General features: G+C 44.9%; 1 protein-coding gene across 1 annotated transcript in view; it reads right to left on the reverse strand.

Moving 5' to 3' along the window:
• LOC145353822 (src-like-adapter 2) overlaps positions 1–16,184 on the reverse strand; it is a 31,557-nt gene extending 15,373 nt beyond the window's left edge. The window contains exons 1-4 of the mRNA XM_080204663.1: positions 15,917–16,184; positions 5,471–5,597; positions 2,933–3,035; positions 60–146 (exon numbers count right to left, since the gene is read on the reverse strand). Of these exons, the coding sequence (XP_080060789.1) occupies positions 60–146; positions 2,933–3,035; positions 5,471–5,549 (269 nt within the window). The 5' untranslated portion in view covers positions 5,550–5,597; positions 15,917–16,184. The remainder of the gene's footprint in view (positions 1–59; positions 147–2,932; positions 3,036–5,470; positions 5,598–15,916) is intronic.
• Positions 16,185–17,683: the final 1,499 nt, after the last annotated feature.

Here is a 17,683-nt window from a genome sequence, read left to right on the forward strand (position 1 = left end):
TGCCTCTTGTCACCGCACAAGCTAACTGCGGCCTAGAATACATTAAAGGTATTCCTTACCTGTGGTACACCTTCGCCACATAGTTGCAAGGGATGTGACATTCTTTGCCGGTTGCCATGGACACTACTTTCCACCAATCACCTTCCCTGCAATCAAACAGAAAGGAAACTCATTCAAAAGGACGTAGAAACATAGAAACTAGAAGCAGGAGGAGGCCATTTGGCCCCTCCAGCCTGCCCCACCATTCATTTTGATCATGGCTGATCATCAAATTCAATATTCTGATCCCCCGCCTATCCCCCATATCCCTTGATCCCTTTAACCCCAAGAGCTATAGCTAATTTCTTCCTGAAATCAGACAATGTTTTAGCTTCACCTACATTCCGCAGCAGTGAATTCCACACATTCACCACCCTCTGAGTGAAGATATTTCTCCTCACCTCAGTTAATCTTTCTCTACGCCCTAGCTGTGACTGTAGCACTACATTCTGCACTCTCTCCTTTCCTTCTCTATGAACAGTCTGTACAGGGCTCAAGAAACAATACTTTTCACTGTATGTTAATACGTGTGACAATACTAAATCAAATCAAATCAGTTCTAAAAATCAGTACCCCTTATCCTCAAACTATGACCCCTAGTTCTGGACTCTCTCACCACTGGGAACATTCTTTCTGAATCTACCCTGTTAGAATTTTATAAGTTTCTATGAGATCCCCTCTCACTCTTCTAAACTCCGGTGAACATAATCCTGACCGATTTAGTTTCTCCTCATATGACAGTCCAGGAATCAGCCTGGTAAACCTTCGCTGTAGTCCCTCTATACAGCAAGGACATCCTTCCTCAGATAAGGACACCAAAACTGCACACAATGCTGGTGTTTTAACCAGCCTGTTTTTGGAAGTGGGAGGTCAAAGCTTTTAGAGCTGCAGATTTCCCCTGTCTCAGCACCGCTCATTTTCCACAGCCAATAGCGGAAAACGCTGTAAGCAATTTGCTAAAACTATACCCTGCGTAGATTTGATAAAAATACCAAAGACTTCCTCCAGCCACGAGCTGGCTTCTGATAAATTCCAGATACTAAAAGGGGACATTCTGGATCTGCAAATATAGAAACTGCTTGCCTGTGATAGAGATTCCAACCTGCACTTGCATTTTGTCCCATGCAGATTTTATTTTGAATATAGGGAGTACATTAATCATTTATAATGCAAGCAGCCAGCTGTTTTAACTATACGAGTACATGGCCAGAATACTTTCTGAAATACTCTGCAGTATAATTTCAGAATGTCACTCCAGTAATGATCAAACAGGGAAGGTTTAGTACTTGTGGATTGAACCCACGTTTGCAATTCCACTTCTCACAGAGGCACGGAAGTCTGAGATTGCACGCCAACCATCGCAAGGACATCTTCCCTGCTGCCCTCAGACTTTTGAATGGATCTACCGCTCTGACTCTCACCAACTTTTATAGATGGGCCATAGAAAGCTTCCTTTCTGGATGTATCACAACTTGGTATGGCTCCTGCTTTGCCCAAGACCGCAAGGAACTACAAAGGATGGTTGTGAATGAAGCCCAGTCCATCACACAAACCAGCCTCCCATCCATTGACTCTGTCTACACTTCCTGCTGCCTTGGAAAAGTATCCAGTATAACTAAGGATCCCACACACCCCAGACACACTCTCTTCCACCTTCTTCCGTCTTATAGAAGTCTGAGGTCACGTACCAACTGACTCAAGAACAGCTTCTTCCCTGCTGCCATCAGACTTTTGAATGGACCTATTTCACACTAAGTTGATCTTTCTCTACACCCTGGCTGTGACTGTAACACTACATTCTGCACTCTCTCTTTTCCTTCTCTATGAACAGTATGCTCTGTCTGTATAGCGCCCAAGAAACTATTACTAATATAGTTTTACTAATGCATGTGACAATAATAAATCAAATCAAATTTCTCTGCACCCTAGCTATGACTGTAATGTTACATTCTGCACCCTCTCCTTTCCTGCTCCCCTATGTACTCTATGAACAATATGCTTTATCCGTGTAGCGCGCAAGAAACAATACTTTTCACTGTATCCCAATACATGTGATAATTATAAATCAAATCAAAGAACAAAATAACTTCATAGACAATATTAAAGTTGTGATTACACAAAGTGACACTATGTAACTGTATTTATTACTGTAATCATTACATCTGTCTGGTCCCTAGCAAACCCCTAAGTTAATATTATCACTCACAATAGCCAACAATGGAATGCATTGAGGCCTTATTACCTACTCAGGTTGGGGGCATTCCTGGAGCTGTTGCCACATGACTTCCCATTGCCAAGAGTCCCACCGCTAGGCTCTCACCATTGGTTGCTGTATGTATCCAACCTGGTGATATACACTTTCCCAGGCCAATGGTAAAGCAAACAGATTCTTAATCACCCCAACTGGATTATTCTCATTGGTCAGTTAGCCTCCCCCACAGCCCACAACTCCCCCATTGTTCATGTTTCTATAGTGTTTAATGAAAGTGGGGAGGAAAGGCCTAGAAATTATTTAATACGCCCAAGACAAAATCCCCAGGGTTCCTCCAAGAAAGTCCCCGACGGTGGTAGCTATATTTGCTGCTTATAACCCACACAGCATTCTCAGTCTGATCAGCTCGGGAAGGTCAGATTGGCAGGGTTCATTAGTGCAGCCATGGCCATAGGCAGGAAACAGAAAGGCGTGGAACGTCTTTGGCGCTCACACCTCTGATTCTATCAGTGAGTGGCCCAGGCGTGTAGGCATTTGCCCCTCTGTGTGGAGGCCTGTCCTGCATGGGTGCACAGTTGGGATTTCACTCCATGCGCAGGAAAGTCGATCAACAAACCCATCCAGCCATGTTCTAGAGCTGAACCCACGGTCCACGGCAGCTTCACACACAGTAATACTTACTCGCTAACAACGTTCAGCCTCTCGCCCACACTAATAACAGGTTCAGAATCAGATGACGACGGATAATTATACAGTGCCACCACCATCATAACTTTGCTAATATCTGGAAAAAGAAAACATATTTTTCAAAACATTAGAAACCCTCTTTACTAACACCTAGAATTCGTGTAAAGGTGTTAACCACCGCACAAACTGGCCATCCTATCACCTTCCATAGTATTTCTGCATGCAGTAATAAGAGGCGAGTATGTAACTCTTCGCATGGATAAAACCACTCTCCTATAAGTATTTTCCCATTCGTATCCCCAACAATAATTTTGTACCAAATATCTGTAATAACAAGCACAGTAGGTGGCACGGTGGCACAGTGGCTAGCACTGCTGCTGCACAGCGCCAGGGACCCAGGATCGATACCCAGCTTGGGTCACTATCTGTGTGAATTTGCATGTTCTCCCCATATCTGCATGGGTTTCCTCTGGATGCTCTGGTTTCCTCTCACAGTCCGAAAGATGTGCAGGTTAGTGGATTGACCATGCTAAATTGCCCCTTGGTGTCAGGGGGACTAGCTAGGGTAAATGCATGGGGTTATGGGGATAGGGCCTGGGTGGGATTGTGGTCGGTGCAGACTCAATGGGCCGAATGACCTCCTTCTGCACTGTAGGGATTCTATAATTCTAAGAGTAGCAATTCAGGTGTTAACTTCCTATTACTTGCACTTGTAGTCCTAAAAGAAGCCAGACCCTTCTTGGAATTCATATATTTGGCTTGAGGTTAAGTATAACAAGCTGACTGCATTAAACTATCTTCAGACAGGCGGTGATCTTCAGATGTTTCACACAAGGAGGTATTTTTGGGACTTATCAGATCTGGAGATAATGGACGGGATTTTCCAGCCACCCTTCCCCCCGAAAACCAAAAAATCCTGTTTGAGGTCAATGGACTTTTGCATGGTCTGCAAACCCCACACCCCCTCCACCCCCACCGCAGCTATCCTCTGCCCGCTGCGATTCCCGTGATGGAAAATTCTGGTGAATAAAGACATCGCAATTGTTGACAAGTGTAATTCCACTCAACAGAAGTAAAATCGCACTCCTCACAAATACTGATAAGTTCATTAACTCGCAAAGTAGACCTTACAATTGTAAAACAAAATGAAATAGTCTTCTACATCATCGAACATGGGACCAGGTGTAGGCCATTTAGCCCTTGTTAAAAGCAAAGTGAAGTAAAGATAAAAAGTAAAGTTTATTTAATAGCCACAAGTAGGCTTACATTAACACTGCAACGAAGCTATTGTGGAATTCCGTTAGCCGCCACACACTCTGTTTGGGTACACTGAGGGAGAATTTAGCACGGCCAATGCACCTAACCAGCACGTCTTTCGGATTGTGGGAGGAAACTGGAGGACCCGGAGGAAACCCACACAGACACGGGGAGAACGCGCAGGTTTCGCACGGACAGTGACCCAAGCTGAGAGTCGAACCCGGGTCCCTGGCGCTGTGAGGCAGCAGTGCTAACCACTGGGCCGTCTCTACTTATAGCGCCGTATGCTTTTTTTTTAACAGCTCCATCAATTTGAGAAGTTGCTATGCAATTTGATTGGCTTGTTTGAACCATCCACCTTCAGTACCCATTTTGCCTAATAAATGGATGGAATGAAGGGGCCAGGCTGGCACAGGCTCAGGCTGGCACAGGCTCAGGCTGTCTTTGCCATTCGGGAGCGCGCCTTTGCTTATGGGAGCATGATGGAAACTTTCAAGAACTATGGGCTACTGTTTAAAAAAAATCGGTATGCGTCAGCTTTTTCCACTGGCTGATATCTGTTAGTTGCGGTTAGAGTATTTTAGGGTTCTTGGCCCAGATCTCACACCAGGCCTAAGAGGTGATTGATAACTGTATCAGCAACGTTTCAGAGCTGGCCGGCAAAGGTGTGAAGTGTGATGCCTACTGTTGCAGATAAACCCGATGGCAATGCTCTTTATGGTAAATAGCACATGGTGACGCCACTCTTACCAGCCAGAGTGGCATCTGACCATTCAATCGAGCCCCCACATCACACTGCCGTGAAGAACCCATTGCACTTCCTGTGCACTTCTATGTAAAATCCTCCAGCAAAGCTCACACAACAGGAGTCGGGACGGGGCGGGAAGTTTAGAACCCCTCCCCCGTCCGCCACATCGCCTTCCTTGTCCTGCCAACAAGGATGGCACGGTGGCACAGCGGTTAGCACTGCTGCCTCACAGCCCCAGGGACCCGGGTTCGATTCCAGCCTCGGGTCGCTGTCTGCGTGGAGCTTGCACTTTCTCTGCGTGGGTTCCCTCCACGTGCTCTGGTTTCCTCCCACAGTCCAAAAAAATGTACAGGTTAGGTGGATTGGCCATGCTAAATTGCCCCTTAGCGTCAGGGGCATTAGCAAGGTAAATATGTGGGTTCGTGGGAATAGGGCCTGGAGGGGATTGTGGTTGGTGCAGACTGGATGGGCTGAATGGCCTCTTTCTGCACTGTCGGGATGCTCTGATAACAGGAAGTACACCTTACCTGTGGAGACCTGGTTGACGGGGTTCGATGGAATAGTGGTCATGGTTTGACGTCGGGACTTGCTCGGTCGGCTGCCCATTACCTTTCAGGCCAATCAACTGTTTCTCAATGTGTTAAATAGGAGAGGCTGTAAAAAGAAAGGAAGAGCAGATGAGTGTTTGAGATTCAGCGAGAAGGATCCATGTAAAATGCACGTGTATATGGACTGTCCTGTCTTTGGACTATTTTCCCTGATATAATCAGCATTATCCATCTGGGGAGTTTAGCAATCCTGCAGCGTACACAAAGCACTTGTTGCACACCATCACACAAGCTCAGTCACATAGCTTTATAGGATTTCATACAATCCTTTCAGTGCAGAAGGAGGCCATTCCGCCTATCGAGTGTGCACTGACAACAATCCCACCCGGGCCCTATCCCCATAGTCACATGTATGTACCCCGCTCATCCCCCTGACTCTAAGGGGCAATTTAGCCTGGCCAATCCACCTAACCCACATATATCTGGAGTGTGGGAGGAAACCGGAGCACCCAGAGGAAACAGACATGGGAAGAATGTTCAAACGCCGCACAGACAGTGGCCCAAGGCCTGAATTGAACCCTGGTCCCTGGCACGGTGAGACAGCAGCGCTAACTACTATGCCACCATGCGCAACCAAACCTCTTGACCTATAAGCATTACCAGGCTAAGTATGAGAGAAATGTAACCTGAAGTGAAAGAGTGGCGGTAAATCACGGTGATGTTTGATTGATAAAGTCACCCATTTTCAAAATGGTACCATTTATTTCCTTGACCTTCTTTATGCTACAGACTAGGTGACACAGTGGCACAGTGGTTAGCACTGTTGCCTCACAGCACCAGGGATCCGGGTTCAATTCCAGCTTGGGTCATTGTCTGTGCGGAGACTGCACATTCTCCCCGTGTCTGCGTGGGTTTCCTCCGGGTGCTCCGGTTTCCTCCCACAGTCAAAAAATGTGTGGGTTTGGAGGATTGGCCATGCTAAATTTCCCCATAGTGTCAGGGCGATTAGTAAGGTACGTATGTTGGGTTAGGGGAATAGGGCTTGGATGGGATTGTGATCGATGCAGATTTGATGGGCCGAATGGCCTCCTTCTGCGCTGTCGGGATTCTATGACTGTATCCTTGGTGACTGTGCTGCTCACTAATTTTTCCCTAAGCTTCATACTGCTGTCCTGTTATGAGCTACTATTTATCTTAAGCAGGAGACTTTCTCAGAACCAGCATGGGAAAGGACCTGTGACAAGTATTAGGTGAAGGATTCATTTTAATATATTGCCATTAAGTCATTTGTGGCTTTTACACAAACCTGATTTCTGTTCCCAAAAGCTCCCTGAGTTTAAGCTGTCTCTTTCTCTCTCGCATCTCTCTGCTACTGGAACTAAATTCACTCACAAACTCAATTGTTTAATTCCATTGGCGGTTTTGATTTCAAAAGCGATTTTAAAATGTTTAACTTGCTAACTTATAGGAAACGTTTAGTCACGTTCGCGCACACTATAAACGAACTATGTTTATGAATTGAAATTTGCATATATACCTATCGACATAACGGTAGCACAACGGTAACAAATAAGGGTAGGCGATGGCCTCGTGGTATTATCGCTAGACTATTAATCCAGAAACTCAGCTAATGTTCTGCGGATTGGGTTCGAACCCCACCATGGCAGATGGCAGAATTTAAATTCAATAAAAAATACCTGAAATTAAGAATCTACTGATGACCATGAAACCATTGTCGGGAAAAACCCGTCTGGTTCACTCATGTTCTTTAGGGAAGGAAATCTGCTGTCCTCACCTGGTCTGGCCTACATGAGACTTCAGAGCCATAGCGATGTGGTTGACTCTCAACTGCTCTCTGAAATGACTTAGTAATTCAAGACCAACAAGCGACAGGCAATAAATCATAGAATCCTGCAGTACAGAAGGAGGCCACTCAGCCCATCGAGTCTGCACTGGCCCCATTCCCACAACCACCATTCACCCTGCTAGTCCCCTTGACAGTAAGGGACAATTTGGCACATCTTTGAACTATGGGAGGAAACCGGAGGACCCGGAGGGAACCCATGCAGACACGAGGAGAACATGCAAACTCCATACAGACAGTGACCCGAGACTGGAATTGAACCTTGATCCCTAGCACCGTGAGGCAGCTGTGCTACCCACCATGCCGCCAACCAGCGATGCCCATGTCCCACAAATGAATGAAGGGAAAATTCCTGGACTAGTAATTCAGAAGCCCAAACAATGCTCTGCAGGCATGAATTCAAATCCTACCTCGGCAACTAGGGGAATGTAAATACAGCACAATTCTATTCGTAAATCTGGAACAAATCGCTATTATTATGGGATGGGCGGTTGTCTGATGTGGAAAGGCTGGACAAGCTTGGCTCCGTTGGAGCAGGAGGTGACTTGATTGCAACATAAGATCATGATGGGAATTGACAGAGTGAAAGTGGGGGGTGGGGTTCGACTTGTGGAAGAATCTAGAACTAATGGACACTTTAAAAATAAGGTGTCGACCATTTGAAATAGAGTTGAGAAAATGCAGAGGGCTGTGAGGCTTTGTAATTCTCTACCTCAAAAGATGGCTGAAGCACAGTTTGAATATCTTCAAGGCACAGCTAGATAGATTCTTGGTAAGCGGGTGGGTAAAAGGTTAGCGGGGGTAGGCGGGAATGTGATGTTGAGGTTAAAATCAGATCAGACATAATCTTATTGAGTGGTGGAGCAGGCTTGAGGGGCCAAATGGCCCACTCCAGCTCCTAATTCATATGTTTGTGAAAAAATGATCACGAGAATTCCACTTTGTTCTTGAAAGTCCATCTGGTTCATTAATGCCCTACAAGGGAGGACATTTTCCATCCTTAGCCAGTCTGGCCTGTGTTCAACTCCAGAAGCTCAGAAGTGTTGCTGGCTTGTAACCGCCTTCTGAAATGAGCTAGCAAGCCACTCATTGTATCAAACCATTGCAGAAACCATAGGCGCCCACATCACATGGGCTACAAACCATTCCAGAAGGTGGCTCGCCACCATCTTCTCAAGAGCAACTAGGGAAGGCAATCGATGCTGGCTTTGATCGCAGTTCACAAATCCCAAAGGCCAAATTAAAAACAAAATTCAAATATTCACACTGCAGGGACAGCACGGTGGCACAGTTGTTAGCACTGCTGCCTCGCAGTGCCAGGGGTCCGAGTTGGATTCTGGCCTCATGTGACTGTTTATGTGGAGTCTGCACGTTCTCCCCGTGTCTGCATGGGTTTCCTCCGGGGGCTCCAGTTTCCTCCCACAGTCTGAAAGACGTGCTGGTTAGGTGCATTAGTCATGCTAACTTCTCCCTCAGTGTAGCCGAACAGGTGCCTGAGTGTGGCAACTAGGGGATTCTCACAGTAACTTCATCGCAGTGTTAATGTAAGCCAACTCGTGACACTAATAAATAAACGTTAAATCAGCAACATTTCTGTGCTTCTGGAGTTACACATGGGCCAGATCGGGTAAAGATGGAAGATTTCCCCCCCTGAAGGGCATTAATGAACCAGATGGATTTTTAATAACAATCTGGAATTTTTGTGATTTTTTTTTTACAAACGTACTCTTGTGATTTTGTTATAGTTTGTGTTAATACATGGCATTGTGCACAATGATGCTCACCGGCTGTCCTTGGAAACTGGGCTGAATGGGCCCACACCAAACACTAGAGTCATGTGCTGACTAATGTGTGTGAGTGTGTGTGTGTATGAGTGAGTGTGTGAGTGAGTGTGTGTATGTGAGTGTATGTGAGTGTGTGTGTGTATGAGTGTGTGTGTGAGTGAGTGTGTGTATGTGAGTGTGTATGAGTGTGTGTGTGAGTGAGTGTGTGTGTATGTGAGTGTGTGTGTATGAGTGAGTGTGTGTATGTGAGTGTGTGTGCGTGTGTGTATGAGTGTGTGTGTGTGAGTGTGTGTGAGTGTATGTGTGAGTGTGTGTGTGTATGTGTGAGTGAGTGTATGTATGTGTATGTGTGTGTATATGTGAGGGTGTGTGTGAGTGTGTGTGCGTATGTGAGTGTGTGCGTATGTGAGTGTGTGCGTATGTGAGTGTGTGTGTATGTGAGCGTGTGTGTGAGTGAGTGTGTGTGTATGTGAGTGTGTGTGAGTGTATGTGTAAGTGTGTGTGTGTATGTGAGTGTGTGTGTGCATGTGAGTGTGTGCGTGTGTATGTGAGCGTGTGTGTGAGTCCGCGTGTGTGAGTGTGTGTGTGAGTGTGAGTGTGTGTGTGTGTGTGAGTGTGTGTGTGTGAGTGTGTGTGTGTGGTTTTCCCTACACCTTTTCTTAGTCTCAACTGCGCACAAGCATCTTGTAACAGTGTGGTCAACTCACCCTACCAGGAGACAGATTGAGAAATTCTTGGCCATCATTATCTATTTTTTTAATTACATCAGAATCATTGAGTAAAGAATGTGTAAAGCAGTAAATCTTAGTAAAAGTGAATTAAGACTTTCCTGGGTGCTTGCATGTTGCTTCCTGTTGGTGAGGTTACTTTGTGATTTTGGTTGTTTTGTCCTTAAATTATTTTGAAAATTACGTGTACTGAAGCAGAGTTTTATTGGACCTGTGTTAGACACACACACAGTGCAGGACAGTGCAGGGAGGGCTGCATTGTAAGAAGTTCCATCTTTCAGGTGAGATACTAAACCGAGGGTTCTCTCTCCCTGATATAAAGGCACCATTCCAAAAAAGAGCAGGGGTGCTGTTATACCCCCACCCCGCACCCCCCACCCCAGTCTCTTGGTCAATATTTATCCTTCGATCAGCATTGATATACAATACTTTATCAGACTATTATAAGAACATAAGAACATAAGAACATAAGAAATAGGAGCAGGAGTAGGCCATCTAGCCCTTCGAGCCTGCCCCGCCATTCAATAAGATCATGGCTGATCTGTCGTGGCTCAGTTCCACTTTCCCGCCCTCTCCCCATAACCCTCAATCCCTTCTCTTATCAAAAACCCATCAACCCGCTTCTTAAAAATATCACAGGGTGTTTGTGTGATCTTGCTGTGTACACATTGGCTGCCCTGTCCCCTACCTTACAATCATGATCAGGCTTCAAGAAACAAGCTATTGGCTATAAATTCCTTTGAGGGTGTGAAATATACTAGAGAAGTGCGAGTTATCTCTAGTAGTTAGCGAGTAATTTAGTCTGTTCATGTGAAGTATAAATAAAACAGCTTGCCAACCACACAGTCCCAAGCACTGCAGACAAGACAGTGGAGAGTCACAGAATGGATAAAAATAAAAATTAAGATGCAAGTGGCTGATGTATTACATTTACATGAATATCATCATATGCGTACACTGGGGCATGTGAAGTGACATACTGTTGCACTCTCACAAGTAGATTGTTACACAAATAAGGACCACTACAGGTACATGACTAGAAGTCACTCAAAAGACAAGTGTGCCCATGTGCACACAGCCACGTTGTTCCACACATGCACACACAAATGGAGGCACACACATCGCAGATGACTATCTAGGTGATCTATGCCCTCATTATTTTATAGACCTCTACAACGTCACCCCTCAGCCTCCTACACTCCAGGTTAAAAAAGTCCAACTTTATCCAGCCTTATAACTCAAACCATGAAGTCCCAGCAACATCTTAGTAAATCTTTTCTGCACTCTTTCTAGTTTAATGATATCCTTTCGAGAATAGAGCGACTAGAACTATGCATAGACATCAGATAGTCACGAATAAATTCAACAGGGAAGTCAGGAGAAAAGTCTTTACCCAGAGTGTGGCTAGAAAGTGGAACTTGCCATGGCGTGCAACAGAATCAAAGCAAACAGCATCTACCGTTGAAATGGGAACTGGATAGGCACAAGAGGAAGAATGGGTTACACTGATAGGGTTGGAAAAGTAAAGTAGAAAGAGGATCACATGGAGTATAATCATTGGTATGGGGCTAGCTGAACACAATAACCTGTTTTTTGTCTGTACATTATATGCCATGCTACTTATTCCAGTCCCGTCACAGCAAGTAATGAAAATATTTAAGCAGCTAGTGGATAAGAATCCTAAGATTTAATTGTTAACATCAAACTCTCATTGTCAACTTATCACTCTTTAGGAGTTCAGAAACAAAAAAATCCATCGTGCATGGTAACTAAGAGTACTTTGAACAGAAAAGAGACTTTCTTCTTCTCTACCTTCTCTCGGCCTTCTTGAGTAAGCTCAATATATGTTTGGGAGGATGTAACTAACCACAACTTATTGTACAACCCAAACCAAGTTTCCAACCGCAGTGAGCTACATGATCAGCTCTCAGAACATATGCAGCATTGGCAACCAAACAGATAAACACTGGTCTCAGTTTGCTGAGGGTCTTCCCCTCTCCCTACATCAGCAACCCCACGCATGGAAGCCCCTCAGTCTAACTCTCCTGGTATCAATAGCGGACTTGGTGCTGTGCCAGAGGGGAGTGCAAAAGATAGTGTAGTGTAGCTGTCTCTGCCTTACAGTCAGGCATGCTCCATTCTGGCCTTATTCAGCAAAGGAACTTTCAAACATTTGCACACATCTTATCAAATGAGTGGGATTTTCTTTGCTGAATGCTAAAAATTTTCAGTCAAAATGTCTGGTGTGGGTGATAATTGAAGAATGAGACAATGCTGCAGCTCAAAGTGCAAATCAGCTCATTCTCTCACCAGGTCAGGGAAGGCTCAGTGTGTTAGTGTTTGACACAGTAAGATGTCTCACAACACCATGTTTAAGTCCAACAGGTTTATTTGGTAGTAAATGCCACAAGCTTTCAGAACGCTGTCCCTTCGTCAGGTGAGTGGAGAGTTCTGATCAGAAACAGGGCATGTAAAGGCAAATGCAGTTTACAGAATACTGATTAGAATGCGAGTCTTTACAGCTGATCTGCTATTCAAGTCTTAAAGGTGCAGACAATGTGAGTGGAGATAGCATTAAGCATAGGTTAAGGAGATGTGTATTGTCTCCAGACAGGACAGTGAGTGAGATGTTGCAAGTTCAGGCAGTGTTCAGGTTAGTGTTTGAGGCTGTCACAGTGTTGCTGCAGGGGGAATATATTGGCAAGTGATGCTTGTATGTCAATGTTTAGGTACCTGTTGAATGTTGAATGTCTGTGTTACAAATTCACATTGTCTTTTAGTTAGCAGCAACTATCTGCTTCACAATGAAATATACCAGACACAACTGTAAAATGATATCAATCCTACTAATATCAAGTTGGCAATGTTAATTCATATGTTGAATTGTTTAAAGAAAATAGAAAACGGGGGGATTGTGCAAAGAAAAATCATGAATTTCTACTTGCTGTCAAACTTTATGTGAATCCTGTAGCGCAGAATGAGGCCATTCAGCCCATTGTGCCTGTGCATAAGAGGAGGATAAGTTCCTGAAATGTGTGTTAATTGAACATTAATCGTATGCAGATAGTAGGCATTAACTGGGGATTCACTTGAGTCCCTATGGTTAGACACAGATTAAAACATTGGCCATTGGGTTAGGAGGTGTGCACTGGTAATGTGCAGCTCTGTAAACAAGTACAAAAATGTGTGAAGATTGGCTCTAGTTCTGTCCTTCACCAACTGGCTTTCTGGAGTGGAACTGTGTACAAGTGAACTAGCTCGACAAGAATGTTTCCCATTGAATGAGGAAGTGGACCATGCAGAATGTGGTTGAGGGGAATAAAGCAGAGTGATTTGGAGCTTGTTTCAATGGGGGAGCATTTGGGGGAACCCTCCTATTCCTCTTCAAATTGTGCCATGGGATTCCGAACATTGAGGAAAGTAAGAGCGCACCTTAACAGCGATGCACTTGGATAAGAAAGAATCATAGCCCTAAGTTGTTGTTACCTAAGACATCCCCTTGTCTTTCTGATCTGCCTTAAAGTGGATGGGTTAACTCTTTGATTACCTGAAAGAAAATGTTGCTTTTCCAAATACCACAGCCCTTTGCAGCTACATACCTTTCCTCAGCTCCCCGGGGGAGGTGGTGGCCTAGTGGTATTATCGCTCGATCATTAATGGATAAACTCAACTAAGGCTCCAGGGACCTGGGTTCAAATCCCACCATGGCAGATGGAGGAATTTGTAATTCAATAAAAAATTAAGAATTAAGAATCTACCAATGACCAAGAAACCAGTGTCAATTGTCCTAAAAATCCGTTCTGTGTTCTTGAGGGAAGGAAATCTGCCATCTTTACCTGGTCTGGCCTGCATGTGACTCCAGAGCCATAGCAATGTGGTTGACCCGCAACTGCCCTCCAAGGGCAACTGGAGAAGGGCAATAAATGCTGGCCAGCCAGCGATGCTCATATCCCATGAATGAATAAAAAAAAATTTCTGATAAGTTCATTAATTGGGATTTAGGATAATGCAGACAGAGTTAGAGTTTCTAATTAGTTAGCCTGGAGGGAATGATTCTTGGGTTCAGAATATATTTTTACAGCAGTTCTGAAAACACAAAGTGCTCTGCCCCGCTCTCTTTCTATTTCACGTGTTAAACCTAGATAACGTTTTTTAGTATGAGACACATCTCGCCTGACAGCTTATTCCTGGCGATGCCTTGGTGCACTGGACTCTGTCCAAGTTTCTCAATATCTATGCTTGCTAAAGTGACTCAACCCTCAAGGACCAACAAGATCGAAAATAGCAACCTCCTCCTCATTCCGTTTGAGACGTGAGGAGACACCTCTGGAATTCTCTAACCTGTTCTTAAACATTTGCCTTTATGGCACTCCAACCCTCTTGAGCCAGAACTGTCCATCATAGAATCGCTACGGTGCAAAAGGAGGCCATTCGGCCCATCAAGCCTGCATCAATAACAATCCCACCCAGGCCCTATTCATAGAATCATAGAATCCCTGCAGTGCTGAAGGAGGCCATTCGGCCCACTGAGCCTGCAACTGACCACAATCCCACCCAAGCCCTATCCCCTGTAACCCCATGCATTTACTCTGCTGTCAAGGGTCCAAAATCTTCATCCATGGGGTAGGCTTTGACAAGCACCTTTAAGAAAGAGAGTTGGAGTGGGTTGGGGTGGGAATTCCAGAAGATCTATCGGGGCTAGAGCTGATACGACAAGATGGAGTTTTCCACCTGTTCCCTCCTTCCTTACGGTTATTCTTGAACCCAGGGATTTCGAGGGAACAATGCACAATGTGCTCAACCTCAGATTCTTTCATTTACTGAACCCACAATACAAACCCTTTTCAGGTAAAGTCATCATAGTAACCAAATGTCTGGTTATCACATCATTATGGTCAGTCTGATTTTATATGTCCCATGCTCCATAAAAGAGCAATTTTTGTCAACTGAAATAGTGGAGAGTGAATAACAATGTCAAGCTGTTTGAAGAGCTTAAAACGTGGACACCAATAAATTCTGACACTCCTCTATGTAAAGAGCCTTTACAAAGTTCTTCCAGCTCTTTACAAAGACCAGGTAAAGATGGCAGATTTCCTTCTCTCAAGAACACAGACGGGTTTTTAGGACAATTGACACTGGTTTCTTGGTCATTGGTAGATTCTTAATTCTTAAATTTTTATTGAATTCAAATTCCTCCATCTGCCATGGTGGGATTTGAACCCAGGTCCCTGGAGCCTTAGTTGAGTTTATCCATTAATGATCGAGCGATAATACCACTAAGCCACCACCACCTGTAAGAGCTTTGTAAAGGCTATTACAAAAATACCCAGTCATAAAGCACATTGTTGCTAAATTATGTAACCTCGGGCAGTGCTCAGTGTGTCATGAATAAAGTCCGTTTCCCCTTGGTCAGCACCACTTCCCCATCAACTCTCTCATGTGGCACACAACACGTTACATGGAGTGTTAGGGTTGAGCAGACAATCGGGAGAGAGTAGAGGAGGTCTTCGCTCTGTGTCTAAGCACACCACATCGGACCTAAGATAGGCATGTGTGAAATGGAATCCGACATCACTCATTCTTGCTGATGGACACAAACTTTACACGCACGCAAAAAAAAACCTCTGATATCAGAGATACATGATGAAAAAAGGAACGTAAAATATTTTCTACATCCCTGCCTTCCCCGGGGCGACACAGTGGCACAGTGGTTAGCATTGCTGCCTCATAGCGCCAGGAACCCAGGTTCAATTCTGACCTTGGGTCACTGCCTGTGCGGAGTCTGCATGTTCTCCCCGAGCCTGCTCTGGGTGCTCTGGTTTCCTCTCATGCTCCAAAGAATGTGCAGGTTAGGTTGATTGCCCATGTTAAATTCTCCCTCAGTTTCGGGGGATTGGCAGGGTAAATGCATGGGCTTATGGGGATAAGGCCTGTGGGATTGTTGTCGGTGCAGGTTCGATGGGCCGAATGGCCTCCTTCTGCACTATAGGGATTCTGAGATTCTATTCTTTTCTCCTTCCGGGTAGAATATGGAATGTTGCGTACTCACAGCATCGTCTCTCCCCTTTCCCGAGGCAGGTGATCTCTTCTCTACCCGGATAATTCTCTCCCGAAGATCGCGCCTGCCGTGTCAGTTGGTGCACACAACAGCCTCCAATCCAGTTAATCCAATAAAGCCTCTTCCAGGAGTGAGGTAGGCAGAGCGTTGGTGTATTCCTGAATCTTAAAGTCTGAACCTTCTTGTAAGGGTGCAGACGGTGTGTTGAGCGGAGAGTTAAGGAGAGTGAGTCAGTGTGCAGCTGTAGCTGAGGGTGTCTCCAGAGTGTGCAGTGCTATATGATGACGCGCTGGGCTGGAGACCTAACATTTATATGACTGGCATCTGCCTAACTGAGTGTTTCCTGTGACGTCCTAGCATCAGCCTCTCGAAGAAATGGTTCCTGTTTACACTTGTATCTTACACAACAACTTTTTCTGTTTGTGCAATGGAATGTTTACACCTCGGTAAGAGCCTCACCTACCTAGCATAAACAAATTGAACAATGTAATTAATGATACCGTGGGAGGGGGAATTAATACTTTACGTTCATGAATATTGTTCCCCACTATTCTCTTCTTTGCTGAAGTTTATTTATTAATGTCACAAGTAGGCTTATATTAACACTGCAATGAAGTTGCTCCTTTTCCCTGAAGGCATTTGCCGATGCCAAGAGTTCCTATTGCATTGGGATTGATGTGCGAGTCCTGAGAGGAAGCTCCGTCAGCATTATTTTAATATACATACTGAAATTAAATTTACTTTCGAATCTTTAGCATCCCTGCAGTGCAGCAAGAGGCCATTCAGCCCATTGAGTCTGCACCACAATCCCACCCGGGCCCTATCGCCATAGCCCCATGCATTTACCCCAGCTAGCCCCCCTAACACTAAGGGACAATTTAGCATGGTCAATCCGCCTAATACACACATCTTTGGAGTGTGGGAGGAAACCCGTGCAAACACGGGGAGAATGTGCAAACTCCGCACAGACAATGACCCAAGCTGGAAATCGAACCCGGGTCCCTGGCGCTGTGAGGCAGCAGTGCTAACCACTGTGCCACCGTGCTGCCCTTAAAGTCTGCTCCAACTCTTCAAAAGAACATATTATCTTGGCCCTATTCCTGTGACCCCCACATATTTACGCCACTAATCCCCCTAACCTACACGTCTTGAGACACTAAGGAATAATTTATCATGGCCAATCCACTTAACCTGTACATCTTTGGAATGTGAGAGGAAACCGGAGCACCCAAAGGAAACCCACGCAGACACGGGGAGAATGTGCAAACTCCACACAGATAATCACCCAAGGCTGGAATTAAATCCGGGTCCCTGGCACTGTGAAGTAACACTGTGCCACTGTGCTGCCCTCATTCACACTGATTTGGAAATTTCAGCTATTCAGCTGCAGGGGCATCATTGCCAAGCCCAATCCCATTCTCATCAAAATTTTTTTAAAAAATGTATTCCTTTCTCAGAATGACAAGGCCAGTGTGCAGATTGGAAAGGACAATCCCTTAGTCCAGTTCCTAGCTTGCTCCAAAAATCAATTCAAATTCAATCCAATTCATGAACCTCACAGACTAGAGGCATTCTAAATCCAAGCTGACAAGAACAGGCATGACACCTACTCTCGGGTTTGTTCCTACACTTGTTCTTAGCAATTCTCATCAGAATTATTTTCATTTTAATTTCAAGTTACAAAGCCAGCACTCAGAGTGGAACTGCCCAGATTCGAATCCATCTCCCTGCTTGCTCTAAAAACCAAATTCAATTTGA

This window comes from Carcharhinus amblyrhynchos, chromosome 16, assembly GCF_965287045.1.
Source record: "Carcharhinus amblyrhynchos chromosome 16, sCarAmb.v2.hapA, whole genome shotgun sequence".
Taxonomy (NCBI): Eukaryota; Metazoa; Chordata; class Chondrichthyes; order Carcharhiniformes; family Carcharhinidae; genus Carcharhinus; species Carcharhinus amblyrhynchos.